The 18,144-nt window shown below is 41.1% G+C and overlaps 1 protein-coding gene across 4 annotated transcripts in view; it reads right to left on the bottom strand.

The window, feature by feature from the left end:
- The window catches only part of FHL2 (four and a half LIM domains 2), a 37,258-nt gene that overhangs the window by 12,137 nt on the left and 6,977 nt on the right, over positions 1–18,144 (bottom strand). Inside the window, exons 1-2 of one of the 4 annotated variants that reach the window (XM_041418115.1) lie at positions 11,381–11,552; positions 1,064–1,243 (exon numbers count right to left, since the gene is read on the bottom strand). In XM_041418115.1, the coding sequence (XP_041274049.1) occupies positions 1,064–1,219 (156 nt within the window). In that variant the 5' untranslated portion in view covers positions 1,220–1,243; positions 11,381–11,552. Of the gene's footprint in view, positions 1–1,063; positions 1,244–8,920; positions 8,944–11,380; positions 11,553–18,144 lie in introns of those variants that run through there. The other 3 variants (XM_041418117.1, XM_041418114.1, XM_041418116.1) reach the window with 3 other exon arrangements.

The following is an 18,144-nucleotide window of genomic DNA, read 5'->3' as shown; positions in this document are numbered from 1 at the left end:
AGGGACTTTCCTACTGATTTGCCAATAGGGTGTTGTAGATCAATTTGGAAGGTATGAGACATTTATTTTTTCCAATCTGAGTAAGCATATATTTTTATGTCTCTGAACTAGTGACTGGTTGGTAGTATCACTAATGGGAATTAGTTTATCCTTGCAGAGGTATGGATCAGCAGTGGGAAATCAAAAATCAGATGTCCTTGGGTCAGTGAAGACTCCTATGGCCATGCAATACAAATTGCAGTTCTACTGCAATCTTATTCTCTCAGTGAAAATCTTGCCCAACTTTGAACAGGCCAATTTTATGTGAGGAGGATGTACATCAGATGAAATCTCTTGGTAGCTGTATAACAGACACTTCACTGGATGGCTTCTCTGTCCTCATTCAGGCAGGTATAAACTGGCATGAACTCCAGTTGTTTTAATTAATTTAAAAGAAATACAGGTGGTAACAACTAACCCGTACCAGGCAGGTGTTTCCTGGCAATGTGTTGTAGCAGTTCATAACTCAAGTGAGCAAGGCCTCTGCTCTGTCCATCCCACTCTTTAATTAGACTCCACTATCATCATTCCGTATTTAAAAAGCTAATTTTTCTAACTCTATCTGATTTATTGCTTGAGTCAGCATTAGCTGGATTTCTGTGACCTTCAAGTTAGCACCTTTGCTTGAGTGTGCGTCTCTTGATGACCACAGAAGTGTGGTCACTGCAAAGCCAGCAGTGGCTTAGCTCCCTCTGACCCAAAAGTAGGCACAACCAGCTTCTGTCACCCTTTCAGATCCCAGCTGACCCTGAGGAAAGGCTCACACAATTAATTAAAGAGAATTTCTTACATCAGAGGATTGGATCATTCTGTGCTTTACAGGAATGCATTTCTATTACTATGGCAGGTAAAGAAGTGTTTGCCAAGTGAAACGACACAAAACAGATGCAGGGGTCCAGAAAACATGCTCTCCCATCAAAAGAAACCCCTGTGTAGATGTTAGGCTGGATCCTTCCAGATCTCAGAGCTCTGTATCCAGGCTGCTCTCTCAAGATTTCTGTAACAAGACACAAATCCAACATACCTTGCAGTCAGCGCCAATAGGTTTTTTGCATTCCTCACAGGTGTTGGAATACAGATTTTCATAACATTTCACACAGTAGGGGCTGTCCTCCTTCAGGATGTACTTCTTACCAAACAGAGACTCTTTGCAGTAGTGGCAATCAAAGCGTTCAGTCATGTTGGTGTCTGGAGTCCAGCTATCCTGCCACAAAGACAGGAACAGGCACAAGTCAGACTGAGCTACACTTGACCCAATCTCCCCAGAAATTTTTATCAATTCTTGTTTTTCACATTGTACCTCAGTTTTAATCCAACTTTCAGTCAAATAAATGAACACAATAGGAAAAAACTGGGCTATAAATTTTGCAGTGCAGCCATCTAAATTAGCCATCTGTTGATCCATCTTTGGCCAAACCTAGTGCTAGAGATGAGAGGAAGGATTAAACCCTGAGTGTGAAGAATTCTCGTGGGATTTGTAAGTGGAATTTGACCTATAGATCTGCAACAAGAAGGTGTTTCTCTAGGGAATGGAGGGAGTCAAGTCCATTAAGAGGATGAGCCAGCTAATCTTCAGAAGCAACATCTCGTGGATAAGGCAAGAGAAAGATTTACATTGCTAGTGGACTTCAGTCATGCACAGACTATCAGGCACCACAGTTATGTGCTTCTGCACCTTCCTTCTCTGCATTCTCAGCAGGCCAGTGTTTGGCAATCATTCCCCCACAGGCAGACACCAACCCTCCATCTCTGCTCGTGCGTGGGACTATGGGGGTGGAAGGTGTAGGATCGCGACTGTGTATCTGAATCTCCTCTGATGCACCTGGAGAAGTTATCCATTAGCTGTAGTGTATTGGGACACACATGGGAGCTGGCTCCCAGGTGTTCTGGCTCAGAAAAATGTAAAAAAATTATTATGGAAGGGAAAAATCAAGTAGAAGAAACTGTATATGATGTTTCAGCTTGTCTGAATTAGGCGCAATTGATGTTTGCTCCTCAAGTTTTGTTACGTCTCTATAATTTTCTGGATACACACACAAGCAAAGATGACACAAATGCCTTTGATGAATATTTATTATTGCCTGGGACAATTTATTTTGGGTTTCATTACAGTCATCACCTTCTTTCTTAACCTGAGTCTTGTGGCATGTGTTGCACCTGAAATCTGTTTGGAGGGTACAGCTGGTGCAGAGCATAACTGCCTGCTTAGGAAAGGGAATTTCCCAAGCAGAAAGTACGTGCCACCTGGACTGCATGATCTTAACTGCCTGCCAGGCTGCATCTCCTCTTTAAGGCACATCTGATCTATAAATCCTTAAATGTTTTGAGTACTAATAGCTTAAGTGGCTACCTCTGTCTTTCATGCACAAGTGACATTTACAGCATCTGCGGTCCTTTTGCCAACTTCAGCTCTCAGTTTTAAACAAAATGTTACTTGCTTAGTGTTCTTGGCACAGGTTGCTGATTTCTGGAGTTTGTCCTCTCCCCCTGGCAGTGGCAGCCACCCATAGGGCATTCTGAAATCCTGAGTTCTCCTTCAGGATTTCAGTTTTTATTATTATCTTTCATTCTGTCTAGCTGGGATGTGATTAAGGTTTTAGGGCTGTCTGAATGGAAAAAATTTATTTTTAAATGGCCATATTGTGGTGACTAGCACAGACTGAGGGGTGAGTGCTTTTACATGTGTGAAGTAGGTAAAAGATGTCTCAACTGCAGAAAAGTCTTATGAATTCCAAGTAACTACTAAAGAAGAGAGACAAACTAGCAAACCCCAAAATGTGCTCGGAGGAAGTACAGATCCTGGCAGCTGGTCATCTGTGCTTCTGACAACCCAGGACTAGCAGTGCAACTGCCTTGGCCTTCAAAATGGTCTAGGAACTAATTAACTTTCTTATCCCAGAGGGGAACTGGGAGTATGTAGGGTGCTCTTTGTCCTTAAGGAGTAGAGAGGCTCTTAGGACTGATAAGAAGAGAGAAAGTAAGAGGATGTGCTGGACAGAGAAGTGCAATGACCCAAAGCTCCCCTGCAGCCCATTTCCAGCAGCAGCAGCTAGAAATGGAAGTATAAGGCAGGAGAACAGGGACAATACAAAGGGACATTTCCTTAACAATTGCTTCTGGCAAATTAGTCTTCTCTTGAAGTACACCTGCAGTCTTACTAGAATATTTAAACCTACATAATAGGTTTGGACTTTTCCAGGAAAGAACTGGACGTAAGTCCAGTCAGGACTTAATTTCCTTCTGGAGTAATCTCAGCAAAATGAATGGAGTCAGAGCAAGGTACACTGAGTTATATGTGTAGATGTATGACTAAGTCTGAGAGGAGTGATAGCTTTTGTTCAAATAGCCTGTATTTAGGACAGAAATCTGTACTTTTTACCTGACTAAATTAGGTATTTTTTTCCAAATGATAGGATTTTGTTGCCCATTCAATGTGCATTATTGATAAGTTAAAATGTGAGCAGAAACCACTTATGAACTTGCATTTGTCACCCTTTTTCAGAATGATTTCTTTCTAACCCTGATTTAAAAGTAGATGCGAGATACTGGAGAGTGAAAAACTTCTCTGCAGTATTGATGTGTTAAAGCAAAAACTATAGAATGTGATTCCTTTACAGGTTTATACCATTTCATCCAAAGCTGCTAAATATAAAATATAGAAGTGCTTTGTGATTGGAAGAAGGACTGCTCCCTTAGAAGTGGACATTCCTGTCTCGGTCACAGGACATCCCCTCTTGAGTGCTGCATGTCTTCTGGGTTCATTTCACTGGAGCAAGGCAAGCATCACTAATAGAAGTGTTTAATAATTCATATAATAATGCAATAATTCAACAATTCAAAATAATTCAGCAATTATTTAATAGTTTATTATACTATTTCAGAAAATACCTGGGCACAGTCCTTCTATACTGAAAGAGATCTAGTTTTGTAAAATGTGCTCTAATATTGTCCCAGGGGATTGTCCCCCTCACCCTGAGCAGGGACAGGCAGTCCTCATTGCTACATCTCAGACAGATTTAGGGATGAAGTCTGCTCTATGAAGACAATGCAGGGCCAGCTCTGGATGAGATCTGAGGAACAGTTCTAGAGATTTGGGAAACTGAAAGACAAGATCTGTATTTTGGCTTTAGTTATGTGAATCTTTTATTGGATCTGGGACCAATTTTGGATCCAATATCTCTTAAAGTTAGGAATTCAGGTTCATGTGGTTTCATTCAGTAAGCTGGAATTAAGGCTGAAGCAGCCCAAAATTCGAGGCTGTTTAAACCCAGGTCTTGGACTGAATCTCATTATATACTCTTTGGTATTTTGAGCATATTGTACAGGGTTTTTTCTGCTCCAGAGAGAATTAAATGTGAGGTAATAATGGGTCCTATCTACTAAATACTAGAAGAAATTTCAAACAAATCATTTCACTGTTGTCTTACAATCAAGAAATGTGAAAACATACTGAGCAATATTATTGCCTGTCACTTTGTGCACATGGTCCTTTACATTGCCAACCCATTAATTCCTGTTATATAAAATCCCTTCATGTTTAGATTAGTGCAGGCTTTATGCACTGTTTTGGACTTTAAGGGGAAAAAAAAAACCAGGAGACTTGCACAGCTGTGGATAGACACAAATTGCAATTAAACCTCCCTGCCATTGATCTATTTCTTTCTCTTGTCTTTGATACTTGTTGACCATAAAGCGTTGTGGGACAGAGGCTCATCATTATTACAGCTCTTTGTGGTTAAAGATCTTTAGATTTTATCACTGTGGTCATTCTATACTTATGCTTTTTCAGATTGCTCTCAACATAATAATGATGAAGATATTGATTTTTTCTGCCATTCAATCTCCCTCCTACAGCATCAGACATAACAAGTACATCTCCAAAAGGAAAAGAGCTTTCTATTGCCTGCCCAAAAGAGAAGCTACAGCTTATGCCAAATGTTAGTACTACCCACACTGTGTCTCACAGGAAGTAAGAATTAGCAGGAAAATTAACAAAAAGTTAGTAGACTGACTCAAAATCTATGCTTCTTTCCTCTTCTTTCCCCGTTGGCTCAGTCTCATTTTACTGGCAGCAATTCCCAAAGTTGTCATGTTACTGCATAAATATTAGGGCTCATCATGTCATTAAGAAATTATCCAGTGTTCCCCCATCCCATGACTCTACTGACTACTGAAAAAGCAGACCTTGCCTGCTTCTCAGCTATGTCTGCAAGCCTAATAAATGCTGTTGTATCCATCTCTCGTTTCAACTTTTCACGGGGGGTGTTGAGCACTGAGAGGTGCAGATGCACATGCACCGAAGAGAGAAAGAGGCCAAGGGAAACCATCTAAACCGTGTAGGAGTTGTTCAGTTTATTCAGTGCAGTTCTGACCTCTTGTTGTAACAGCATCTGGAGACACAGAATTAAGCCCCTGTGGACGCCAAAGGGGGACTTGCTGTTGGCTGAATTAGGTGAGTAGTGCTGGGGCTGTCTCTCCCCGTGGCCCTGGGTCAGTATGTTGTGTTAGCCACCAGCACAGGAAACAAAAGCTCTTCCTTCAAGATGTATGGGCATTTCCCCCACCTGACTATTTTTCCAGAAGAACAGTCCACATGGAGAATTTTCTATGTGTTTATTTCTCTTCCCCTGAGGAAGGAAGATTTGTGTCTGGCAACTCCAGTGACATGAGCCATGCAAGTCTAGAGCATTTGGAAACAATTTATGTTAATGCTCCAAAGGCTAAAATGAAAAAATTTATTTACAACCATGAACTGACAGTTCAAACTATGCTGGTCTTTCTGGCAAGAGGTGATTTTTTTCCCTGCAACTTAGTTGCTCTTACCACATTCATTATCTATCATCTTATTGCAGCAACAGGAAAACACTCTTGGAAGACCTAACCATCTTTCCAAACCAGACCATAAGGCCATGCAAGGGGAGAAGAGGGAAACCTAATTTTATTTATTTTTAATTTACTTTAGAAAAATAAAAAATTACCATTTTCTCTTCATCAAAAGCCAGGAAAATTGGTTTAATATTTGAAAATAATAGTAATAATAACATAAAATAATAAAAAAATTGAGCCCAAGTAATATATCTCAGTCATGCCTTTAAATGATAAAGTTTAAAAGCTATTTAAATTTAAAAAAAAAGTTTCATTTTTTAATAAAGTTACCTTGCAATATTCTTCAAAAATACATTTGGATTTTTCCAAGGACTCACCTTCCTTAGAAATGGTTGACTTATTTTGTGTATGGTATAACATTCTAATCTCTTTTTTAGAGTTTTTAAAAATCTCTGTAGTGCAATTTTCTGACCAGACAGACTGCATTAACATATGCAGATAACCAAAGCATACCTGGTTCCTGTCTGGATTGCACAGTAAGCCTGTCATGAACTGGAAAGTGGATAGTGTGCTGGGTAAGATTGTATTCCTTAGCAGAACATAAAGAATAATAATAATAATAATAATTAAAAAAAAAAATAGAAAATATTTCTTGTGTGGCAAGGTTCCTCATGCATCTGGCTAAAGTAATCCCAGTTATAGCAGTGGAGAAGGAACTCTCCACTTGTGGTTTCTGTGTGGTTTATTGTGTTTGGCAGCCAATACAGATCTGCTCCAGTCCAGAGCCACTCCAGCAGTGGTAGAGCAAGAGCCAGTAGTAATATCTACAAACGCCACAGAAGAACTGAGCACTGACACTTTGAAATTGTACCCCACAGCTCTATGCTTATCTCAGGCTGATATTGAAATGACTGGAGGGTCTGTGGTCTTACCCATATTCCTGCACATAGTTCAGTTACAAAAGAAGAGTGTTGAAATAGCATGGAACATGACTTAAATCTGCCACAGTTCAAGTGGAAAGGCTTGCTTTTATTTTCTATTTTAAAGCCTTTTGAAATTGCTGTCCTCCTTCTTTCTCTTGCAAAATAAGCAAATGCTCATTCAGAGGAAAGGACAAGTACTTGATCCTGCTTAAGCATAAAAATTTATATTTCTAATAACAGCATTTAAGCAGACAACAGAAAATTATAGTGGAGAAAAATAGAATAAGATTAATAAACCTGTTATTATTTCTGGCATTTTCCTGCAAAAGAAGTGTATAAGCTAAATGTCTGCAGACACTAAACTTCAACCAAGGTTTGTTTTTCCAGAAAATGATTGTTTTTGCTTATTGTCAAGAGCACTGCTAATCTCAGAGAAATTAGACTTGAAGATGAAAATACCCAGAAATGCCAGGTGCTACCATGCAGTCATGTTTCCAAATTTTTTTATATTTTTTAAATCCTGCATACTGCTAACCAGGGCACAAAACCAGCATAATGTCCCAAATAGCCTGTGTTTCCCTCTTTAAAGAAAGGATAGAAGAAAAGCTGGGATGATTCTGTGGAAGAAGAATGCTTTGTTTTTTGTTCTGTCCTCTAGCAGCAGGGTTCTGGTTCTGTTTACTGAGGTGAGACCAAAAAGCACCCTTGTGTCTGAGATAATTGGCACGCCAATTTTGGGGGATCGGTTAATGCGCGACTTACAGCTGCTGTACAAAACTGCTGCGGCAGTGAATGCCTCGGGGCTGTGAGGTATCCACGCTTCCCTGCCCAGCTGCCATGCCTGTGGCCTCCAAAATGTGACAAAGGAGGCTACATAAACCTTGGGGGCACCCCTTCAGCTGGGCACATCTTAGCAAACCAGTTTGCACCTGTGTGAAACCGGTTAGGCCCACTTTGGGGAGGGTTGTGGCTGAAGACTGGACACAGAGAGCAAAGAGAACATCTACTAAGGTTCAGCCAAAGTACCTCTGGTGTGTGAGAGGTACAGAAGAAAGCACAAAGACATAGAGAGCCTGATGACATGGACATAAGCAATCTTTTTGTGGGCAAGATTATTTCCAGCTGAAGAAGGAAGATGTTGAATCCACCATGGAGAGCTGCACGGCATAGTATGGAAAGGTGGAATACATCAAAGGCAAGATCCTGGTCTCTGAAGACACTTCAGCTCTAAATCTCAAGGGTGCTTCAGAGCAACGACAAAGTACATCTATGTAGATGATTGCAGGTATTTCATGGCTTTATCCAGTTTGCTGCTTTTATTATGCAAGACGAAGTGAAGAAACAGTGGTGGGTTTTGAGCCCTTTGATGCTTGCTGAGGGTCTAGAACTAACTCACACCATCAGAGTGACACCTTAGACCTTTATCTGCAGTGGCTGACATATTTGAAACTTTAAATTCAGGAATTTTCTGTGAAAGGGAATGGTGAATATGCTTATGTCAGTGTTATGCTCACCTGCATTCCTCTTATGGCATATTATTATTATATGTACAGTAACCATTCAGCATCCTAGTTGATATAATCCAGCATAATATAGAAGGGTATGTGAAAAGGAAGAAAATTAACTTTATCACTTGGCATGAGGATTTTGATGTTCATCCTTAGGAGAAGGCTCTACTGGTTTATATTCAAATTCTGTCTATATATAGCTAATTAATATTGTTGAAATGTTAATGCTTCAGTGGCTGTCAATGTATCCAAGATTTATTTTCATGAAATCTGTCATTACCCTGCCATTTCATACTCTCACTTGTGGTGAATCTGCATCACAAATAACTGTGCATATGTAAATTAAATATTAAAACTACACCATTAGAATTAATCAGTCTAAAAATGCAAATTGCGAGATTCCCCCATCTCTGAAGCAGTACCCAAGTGAGGGAAGATGATTGCCTACAACACTACAACATTCAGAGTTTGTCCAGAGACGCTCAGGACAGATTTACCCATCAGAGAAACATGAATCAGACTTAGACCCAAATGTTCATGGTCCCTGGGGACCCTGAAAGACTGTGAGCATGCTTGCCAGCAATAGAAATTGCTTGTGGCTGATGGTGTTAACACTTATCTGACCTTTCCTTAACTCTGGGAATATCCTGGTCTCTGTGAGATGGGCAAGGCAGGGAGGTGAGGACATCAGCAAGTAGCACATTGCTTGGCTCTGAGGCTCAGAGCTCGGTGCCCTGGAGAATGGAGCCAGGGATCTCGTGAATATAGGTCTTTGCAGCCCTCTTCATCCTTGTATTTTGGAAAAAGCTTGAATTTGCAGTGCAGTGCAGCAGAAACTGTCATTAACCCTTACAATTGTAAGAGTTGTACTTTGTCACCAATGTTTTGATGTTGTTTTCTTTTGTTGGCTTCTGACATTCAAAGCAAGATGGAATCCTGGCAGACTGTGTTGTGTGTGATCAAAGGAGTTATCTGATCTCTTTTCCAATGCAAGGTGTGCCATCTGAGAGAGCCAGAGCTGATGCCTGTATGGACAGGAAATATGTGATTTCATGGAAAATGCTATCCCTAGACTTCTCCAAGGACTGGGAAACAGATTATTTGTACCTGAGTTCTTCAGCTGGGAATCACTATTACATGCTCTATGTGGTAGGAACTTCACATGGACAAACAATATCTGACACAGTATAGCCACTGCTGGGAGATAACAGTGGTTTCACAAAATCTAGTAGTATTTTCCTGTAAATACAAACCACCTGGAAGAGACTATTTGGTGCTTGCATAGGTAGCACTGCTGCTTTCCATGGGAGCACATTCGGCAGAATGGTGAGAACCAAAAATAACTATTTTGTCCCAGCACTTTTGCCATCTTGGGCTTTTTCAAAAGACCACAAGAATTGGTCCACCCCCTAGCCTTAGGTGTTTTAGATAGACGGAGATGTCAGATGGGAACCCCAGGTAACTTTTACAAATTTGATTCCTCAACATCATTTTATGTCTTTTCAGCTGCCCCACTCACCTCAACCACATGTTGGTTCACAAGCCAGAGATCATTTTACCCTATTGCTAGAGTAAAAGACAGTTTTATTGGTGCTCTGGTCAGATTTTGATAGTAATGCAATGCTGTGTCAGGAACTGAGTTTTCAATAGAGCAAGTCATATCCTTTTAAAAAAATTTCTCCATATGTCACCAAGAATTGGTCAGGTTTTATTGAAAAAACAACCTTTAGAATCCATCCTTTCCCAGTTATGTCTACAGGTGTGCAAAACAGACCTAAATTTTTGGAAAATAAACAAACACATGCTTTTTTGTTTGGTTTTTCTTTTTTTTTTTTTTTTTTTCATTCCATATCCAAATGCCTGAAGCAGTCATGTTCAAAGTTTACCATCTGGCTGATAAAAGGTACAGAAGATTTTGTCCAGAAACCTGGGAGTCCAATAAATTTATGAACTGATGAAAATAGGGTTCAGAGCAGAAACCCAGAGAGAACTTTAATTGTAGCATTCTTTCATTTGGATGAATTTGTGTATCTAATAACATAGACGGGACCAACAGATAGATGTCGGTCCCTTTTAGAACAATTCCTATTCAAGACAACACATAAATACACATAACCATCAATAAATGTTACAGCTACTGACCCTGACAATCTCAATGTCAATTAGCAATCTCAGTTAATATACCTCTAGATTGGAGTCAGGGGAGTGGCAATCACAGACTGACATGCTGGTAGCTATATTTTTATAACATTTGCTGTCTCGTGTACTCAGCAAAGCTGGAATATGCAGGTATTTGGTCAACTAAATAAAAGCCATATCCTTTGGGGGGGAGTGAAAAGTTAGAACAGCCATCAATGCAGACAAAAGTTAGTATTTCCTTTATTGCATACACAGAGAAATCCACATTAACATACAGTAAGGACTGGGTTATTGTGGCTGCACTCACACGCACACAGAGAGAAGCACAAAAAGAAGGATTTCAGAGCTAATAATTGGGATTTGTAGTCTAATTTATTCTCTCCACATAAAAAAAAAAAAAAAAAAAAGAAACGCAATGCCAATGGCTCCGCGTTTTCCCCACACGCAATCTATCCACGCTGTTTGCCTGCAAAGAGGAGAGGCTACCTTTGTTTCATGTGCATCTGCTTTTGCTACAGTACCAAAATGCTCCTTTGTTGAGCTCGGCAGCAGAAGTGCACGGAGGTGTAAGGAATCTAAGACCCCATCTTCTACTTTTTATCACTTCCCCGGTGGATTACACACGCAGCACAATACAGTCATTAAAAACAGTTACACATGAAAAGACCCAGCGTCTCATCAGCTCGCTGATGTGTCACTTTACTGACGGACGTGCAGCAGTAATTGCTGCGATAAGAAATTTGTCTTTTTGTCCTCTTCACACCCCTGCCCGTGCACTCGGGAGAAAGGGGGACCGGCAATCTCTCCTCGCATGATTCCCCAGCAACCCACAGGGGTATTAAACAACCCTCTCCTCCTCTCTGCACCCTTTGTTTAAAGCGACACCTCCAAAGATGTGTTCCGTGGCTAGTGCGGGGGAAGGGGAAAAAAGGGATGTTTACTTACAGAGCAGCAGCGGGCAGTTAATGCCACCTCCTGGACCGGGGACAGGGGGTCACGTCCATTAACAAACGTGCCAAGAGCACGCTGGCCTGCCCGCAGCGCAGGGCTGCGCAGCCAGCCGGCGCTTCCTGCTGCCTGCGAAGAGCGGCTCCGCCGACCGCAGCTCCGCAGGCAGCGTGTGGAAAGAGGCTGCTGCCTTCCCCAGCCTAGTGAAACCCCTCGCTATCATTTTACCATATAAGGAGACAAAAGCATCGGAGACTCTCATTCTTTGAGGCGCTCTGCAGCTGGCATTCGACACTTTCTCTATTCCAAGGGTGTCAATACTTCCCCCTGCTAAACATCTTGTCTTTCTTGGCCCCCTTCCTAAAATAAGGCTCCCTCTCCCCTCCTCCAGCCTTTGTTTCTCTAAACCCCTGATGCTTATTAATAACGGCTTTGCTAAATCCCAGACCTCGCTCTTTGCAGGAGAGGTTTTACAGCAAGTCGAGCCCAAACATTTGTATGGCTCTTCACCTGGCTGAGAGAATAAAATCCTTGGTTGAAACTGATATGAAGCTTCATTTGCTTTGGTCATTTTGCCTGCTGAGCGTCTTGCCAAAGAAGAATGAAACAACCTGTCTCCTTCTTTGTGGAGAGGTGCACATTTTTGCAAAGACCACGTGTGCAGGCATTTCTTTATGAGCATTCAGATCCCAGTCTAGTTTCTCTCCACCCTTCTTTCTTGACAAGCTTCCCCATAATCAGGAGGAAAATGAACAAAAGCAGGGGAAATCAATGAAACCAAAACCAACCATCTTTTTCTAAGAGAAAGCCAAAGGAACAGATTGTCTCAGCACATGCTCAGTACCTAGTCGAGAGCCTGGCCAGTGTGCACATGATAAGAAGAGGGGGAATTATTAATCCTACTATATCAGGAGCTACTTTTTCTGCTACAAAATCCAATTTCATTTATCAACCATTCTAGCAGACACACATTCTGCTAATCAAAACAATGAGGGTCCTGGGAAACCTCCCAGAGGGAAGAATTTGGATCAGAAGCACATGGGAGAGCTGCTCTCTGCAGCTTGAGGGGTAGGCTGGAGAGGCATTTCAGGGTAATTCTTCAGTAATGACTAGTGCTTGCCAAAGGGAGGTGCTTTCAACCTTAAGGGAAACCAGAAGGATAAATATGTAAAGCCCATTATCCCGAGAGAGTTTTGCTGTTGTTTTGCACCCAGAAGATGCCAGGTAGTCCAGTATTGGTACTGGCTCTGGCATGTGCCTGAGCAGTGGTGTAGATGTGCACATGGGTTAGATAAGAGTTTCTCCTGCAAGACAAACTTATGCCAGAGCCCTGCCCTGTACTTGCTGTCCTCTTATGCACCCAGATAGGGTGAAATGTGTTAGCAGGTCTCAGTGTTACTCCAAATCTAGAAAAGCACAGAATAAAATGGTGGGGAAGGGCCATTCCTAGTTCTTCTATCAGAAGCCAACTCTCCTTTGCAGATGTGAGTTATTTTGATGACCATCAATGATCTGTTTGTCAGTTGATCCAGCCTTTGCTGTTGAGTTTTCAAAACAGGCATCATGTCCTGGAGGGCTGACAACGGGCATACAGGATTAAGGATGCCATGGCAATTAAATCTTATTTAAATCAATGCTGCTGCACTCCCCAGCCACGTGGGGAGTCCCTGACTTTTTCCTTGAATTTGCAGTGGTACTGCAAAATTAATTAAACCAGGGAGTGAAAATTTTTCATTGAACCCATGAGCTACCTTGGAGCTGCATCTATATCTTGGGAGAGCTACTGATTGGGTTTCCAGACCCATCAGTGACTTCCTGGATGCCCTTGGACAGGACATTTAATCTCTATGTTCATTAGCTTCACTGTCTGTAAATATAAAGCTCAGGACAGGCAAACTCATGTGTGAGTTGCTAGGAAATTTACAAAGGACTCGCTAGACCATAAATATAATAGGAGTAATAGTTTCTCTCTTTTAGGTTAAACTACTGCACAGTGGCAACTGTAGGAGTGTGCCCCCTAATGACAGAGTGGCAAAACTATCCTCTGTCCCCCCAAAAAAGGAAAGAAGCCCAGAAATTTATCTCAACAATGAGGTGAAAAGCCACCTCATAGGACCTCAGGAACTTCGCCAAAAACTTGAGAACAGCTAATTGGATAGAAGCCAAAAAGTCCCGCCTGAACCATTAGGTAAAAAAAAGAAGAGAACAAAAGAGCTAAAAGTTTTTGTGAGGTGTTTTTACCAAGAGCAGACCTCTGCACCTCGGGTTTTTCTGTTTGTTATTTTGCCTTTTATTAAACCTTTTTGTTTCTAACACTGCAGCAGACGTCATCCTGCTTATTTTATGCCCCCAAAATAATAGCTGAGCTATCCTTGGGTGTATTATATTTCTTTTCAGAGCTTATGAGACCTGGCTCAAGAAAAAGAAATATAATAGGCAACAATAATACAATAATAATTTATTTCCATCTTAGTTACTGTTCTTACCTCAGCTCTGATTTAGTAGTGTACATAAAAAGGAAAAAGGCCTTCAAGGTAATTAGAATTGGGCTATTTGATTCCAAGCATTTCTAAACAAATGAAACATTCTGAATGTGTTTTTTTCAATTTCCATGATATTTTTATTTCCCCATCTGTCCATTGACAGCTACTGCAGCAAGTCTGACAAATTTTTTTGATGATCCCTGTGGTCATACAAGACAAGTGTTTCTCACAATTATAAGTTTAAATATATACTGGCTCCAGCTAAAATGATTTAGTTTATCTGTTGCAGGTCTGGGTTGACTTAAGGAAGATAAGGGAATTTTTTAATATTTTAATATAACACCTCTGACTCTTCTGAAGGCAGAAGAGCCTCTGCTGATTTAAAACCCATTGATTTGTGGGTTCACTATGGGACTGGACACTCAGCAGCCACATCAAGACTGTGTGGGGCTGTGAAAGGGATGGTGAAGGTCACCAGGCAGCACCTTTCCTCATCCCAGGATGAGGCATATGCACTTCATCAAACACTACTAGGGAAGGTACAGGGAATGTCAGACCTCTTGCCACTCCTTCAGGACCACTCACTCCAAATTTATCTGGCAAGTAAATATTCATCAATGACTGGCAACCTTCCCCAGTCTCTTTCCCACCAGAATCAAATCCAACAGGTGTGGCTGGGTGGGAGAGCCACAAATTTCATTAATTTTCAGAGAGATGGGGAGGAAAGGGCAGAGGCCCTTTCACTAACTTATGTAACCTACTTCCTTTTCAATAGGTATATTTTATACTTTATTTTTACTTCAGTGGTTCTCTGAAGAACCCAGCAGAGATCAGGCATCTTCAAGGCTCCAGAGGAGTCAATGCAATGAAAACAGGGGCAGTGCTTCCAACAGGGGGCCTAAACCAAGAATGGAAATGCAAGTACCATATCCTATGGTTTATATTTTCCTCATGTGTATAGCAATTATATAGCATATATTGCTTGTTCTTCAGTGGTCTGTGTGTTTAACAGGTTAATTCTATGTGTAGAGTGCTGTACCTCCATATGGGTAAAAAAGGTGGAAACAGTACCATTCTCATAGCAGGATTTCTCAATGACTTTACTAAGCCTTCATAAGTCTCACTTCAGCTACTGGGCTGATGCTGGAATAACTATAATTTCAGCACTTATCTCCTTTTCTGGCTGAAAAGAATGAACAAAGAAAAGTAGTGGAAAGAGGCAGCTGGAAGTGGAGTATTTTTATTTCCCCCAGTTTGAGACATGAGAAATATAATGTCTCTGAGAGAGCAGGGGAGGGGAAAATATACTCTTTGAGGTTTGAAAATGGCTAAGCCACAGGCTGATTCCTTACTCCACCAATTTATCCTGGAAACTGTTAAGTTGCTTTATCAGAATTTAACGAATCCCCTTTTTGATGCTTGAATCTGTGTAGCACAAGCTTCAATTGAATATGAGAGGGTGCATTTAGGAGAGCTGCTATTTTTGGCACTATGACTTAGGAAGGAGTGTAGACTAGTGCAGAGGTTGCATTTTAGTTCATTAAACCTAAAATAACAGCTAGGCAATATTAAATCTTCCTGAAATTTCATTCTCATAAAATGCTCACAGATATGTACTTTCCCTAAGATTGTGAGGAATTTGCAAAGGATAAAAAGATATTTTCAGCATGTAGTTTCTTTCCCAATTCAGTTTCCAAGTCACAAGATTTTGTGCAATATTCTGATCTTCCTTTCTTTCTCTAGGAGACTTGAACCTCAAGTAGAAAGACCCATCAGGTAAGAAGTATCAGAATTTCACAGATTCTGATGAGGGAATAACAAACATCTTTGGACAACCCATTAAAACCACCCCAGTCAAAGCACAAAGAGAAAGTCTGTCTGCTTTGGGACGATGCAAGACTTCTATTATTGATGTTTAGCCTAAATCAATGTAGAAACATTAGTGGTTTAGAAACTCCAATCTAATCTGAAAAAAAAACCCACTTTCATGTTTAATTTCTTAATATGTTTGAATAGTTTTCACATGCAGTGTTAAACAATTTTCTTCAGTAATTTTGAGAAAGGTGCCATGGTTCAGTAGCATCAAAGCACTTCTATTTTCATAGGTAAAGTTATCTTTAGAAGGATAATATGATGGTATATGATAAGACAGATGACTGAGACTCAAATACAAGTGTATCTCTGTGATAGCATAGTCTGGGATAGAGGCAAAAGCATTTTAGACCATTATGGTCAGTCTGGACACAGATTTCGTTACTTTTTTTTTAGTTAGTCAGGACTTTTGACCCAGTGAGCCCCTGTTTCATTCAGAAAAATCTATGTCCTAAAAGAGGTGTCCCAAAGTGAATATGGCAGTGAGACACCCGTGGTCTGTCACTTTCTGTGTAATTGCTCCCATACCCTTCCCTCTGTGGACAATTGAGATGTAGGAGAGGGCTTGCAATGGATGAGCCAAGCAGAAAGACAAGCTGTGTCCTTTTTTTCTGTTGCTTTCCTCTCTCCTAGCTGAGTAGACAAACAGGTTTTATCACTGATGTGCAGAAGAACACAATTTGATCACAGAGAAGTGCAGTGGTGCTTGTAGAAGCAGACAGAACACCAGAGGAAGCTTCAAGGATCAATCCAGGGATAAAAGGAATGGTATCTGCTAAGGAAAATCCTTCTTGTTGACAGATGGGTTTCCAAAATCTTGGAAAGCTGAGGCACCATGTTACAGGACCAACAGGTCATTCACTGGATAAGCCACATTGTCAGAAAATCTATCCCAGGACCTCATGGATTTAAAAAAAAAAAAAAAGCCATACAGGCCATTGCAGGATAAGGGCAGCCCATCAAACAACTCCCCAAAGCAGTAGCTGCCTGTACCTATGCCATATACCATGTGGAGCAGCCACCCTGAACTGCCCTCACCAGGCCATGAACTGCCTGAAGAAATATTGAAGATTTGCAACAAAGAGAGTGGAAGACAACAATTCTTATGGAATACAATCTTTTCCCTACTTTCCCTAGCATTCTTTCTCATTCTTTCCCCTCACTAAGGAAAGGATGGCACCTTTAATTTTAAGGAAACTATTGTGAAACATTCTGGACTTTGCCATTTTCACACTTTGACTTCTAAGTGTTCACTAACAGCTCCATGGTTTGTTCATCTGTAACCAAGGGTAGAGATCTTAGTGGCATGTCTTCAGAAGTGCTTTGGGACAGAGAGATAACCTCAATAACGGGTAAGGGGTCTCCATATGACTCTAAATGATAATAGTGCAAGGACCTATGCAGAGGAGCTCTTGCTTCTTTCCTTTCCTCTGGATTCAACTTGACTGCCATGTGGGGCCTGAATATAACTGATGGGAAGAGCCTTTTGGGTTCCCTACCCCTGAAGATGCAATCTGGGATGTCAAATTACTACAGAGGTTGCAGTAATTGCTGGTCTTCTGAGCTGGCAAATACTACCCTTTAATTAAGGATTTATTAATTTTAGTATAATAATGATTTATCTTTCCCTATTATAGATGCATGAAACAAACACGCTGTGATTCTTCCAAGAAATTAATGACTCTCTGTTTCTGAGAGCACCAGAGACTTGCTATTCTGTAAAAAATAGCTCCCATTACCTGTGGTGTTCCCAGCAGCACACTTCAGCATTTTTAGGCAAAATCCCCTTTCCACAGCCTTTCTCCCCCCACTGCCTCACTGCTCATGGCTTCTTCTCCATAACCTTACTTCTGTATGTATAATTTGCTTCTGCTCCCCTTAGCACTTTATCTACCTGCACTCCTGATCACCCTGCACTGTTATCACCCTCTGGAAGTATCCAACAGCAACATTTAAGACTACCATTTCACTTTATCAGACAGCCAGAGGCCTCAGGAACTTCTGAGCAAATCCAGGTTTGAAGAACTAAGCAGCTGTCAGACACCTTACGAACTTACCTAGCTAATTTCCGAGGCAGAAGTGACAATGTCCAAGTCATTCCTGGCAGATCACTGTCTAATTTGAATTTTTAGGATTAAGATTAGGACTCCACAACCTCCAAAGAGGGAAGAAGGGAAGGAGGGAAGGAGGGAAGGGAAGAAGGGAAGGGAGGAGGGAAGGGAGGAAGGGAGGAAGGGAGGAAGGAAGGAAGGAAGGAAGGAAGGAAGGAAGGAAGGAAGGAAGGAAGGAAGGAAGGGAGTGTCAGGCAGAACATGTCATTTGTAGTTATTCAGATCACACCATAGCAATATGAGAATCACTGAAAGCAGGGTTCCTCCAATTTGTTATGCTGCTCTTGGGAAATAT

This window comes from Onychostruthus taczanowskii, unplaced genomic scaffold (assembly GCF_017590055.1).
Source record: "Onychostruthus taczanowskii isolate IOZ18803 unplaced genomic scaffold, ASM1759005v1 scaffold58, whole genome shotgun sequence".
Lineage (NCBI taxonomy): Eukaryota > Metazoa > Chordata > Aves > Passeriformes > Passeridae > Onychostruthus > Onychostruthus taczanowskii.
This window is presented reverse-complemented; position numbering and strand designations above follow the sequence as displayed.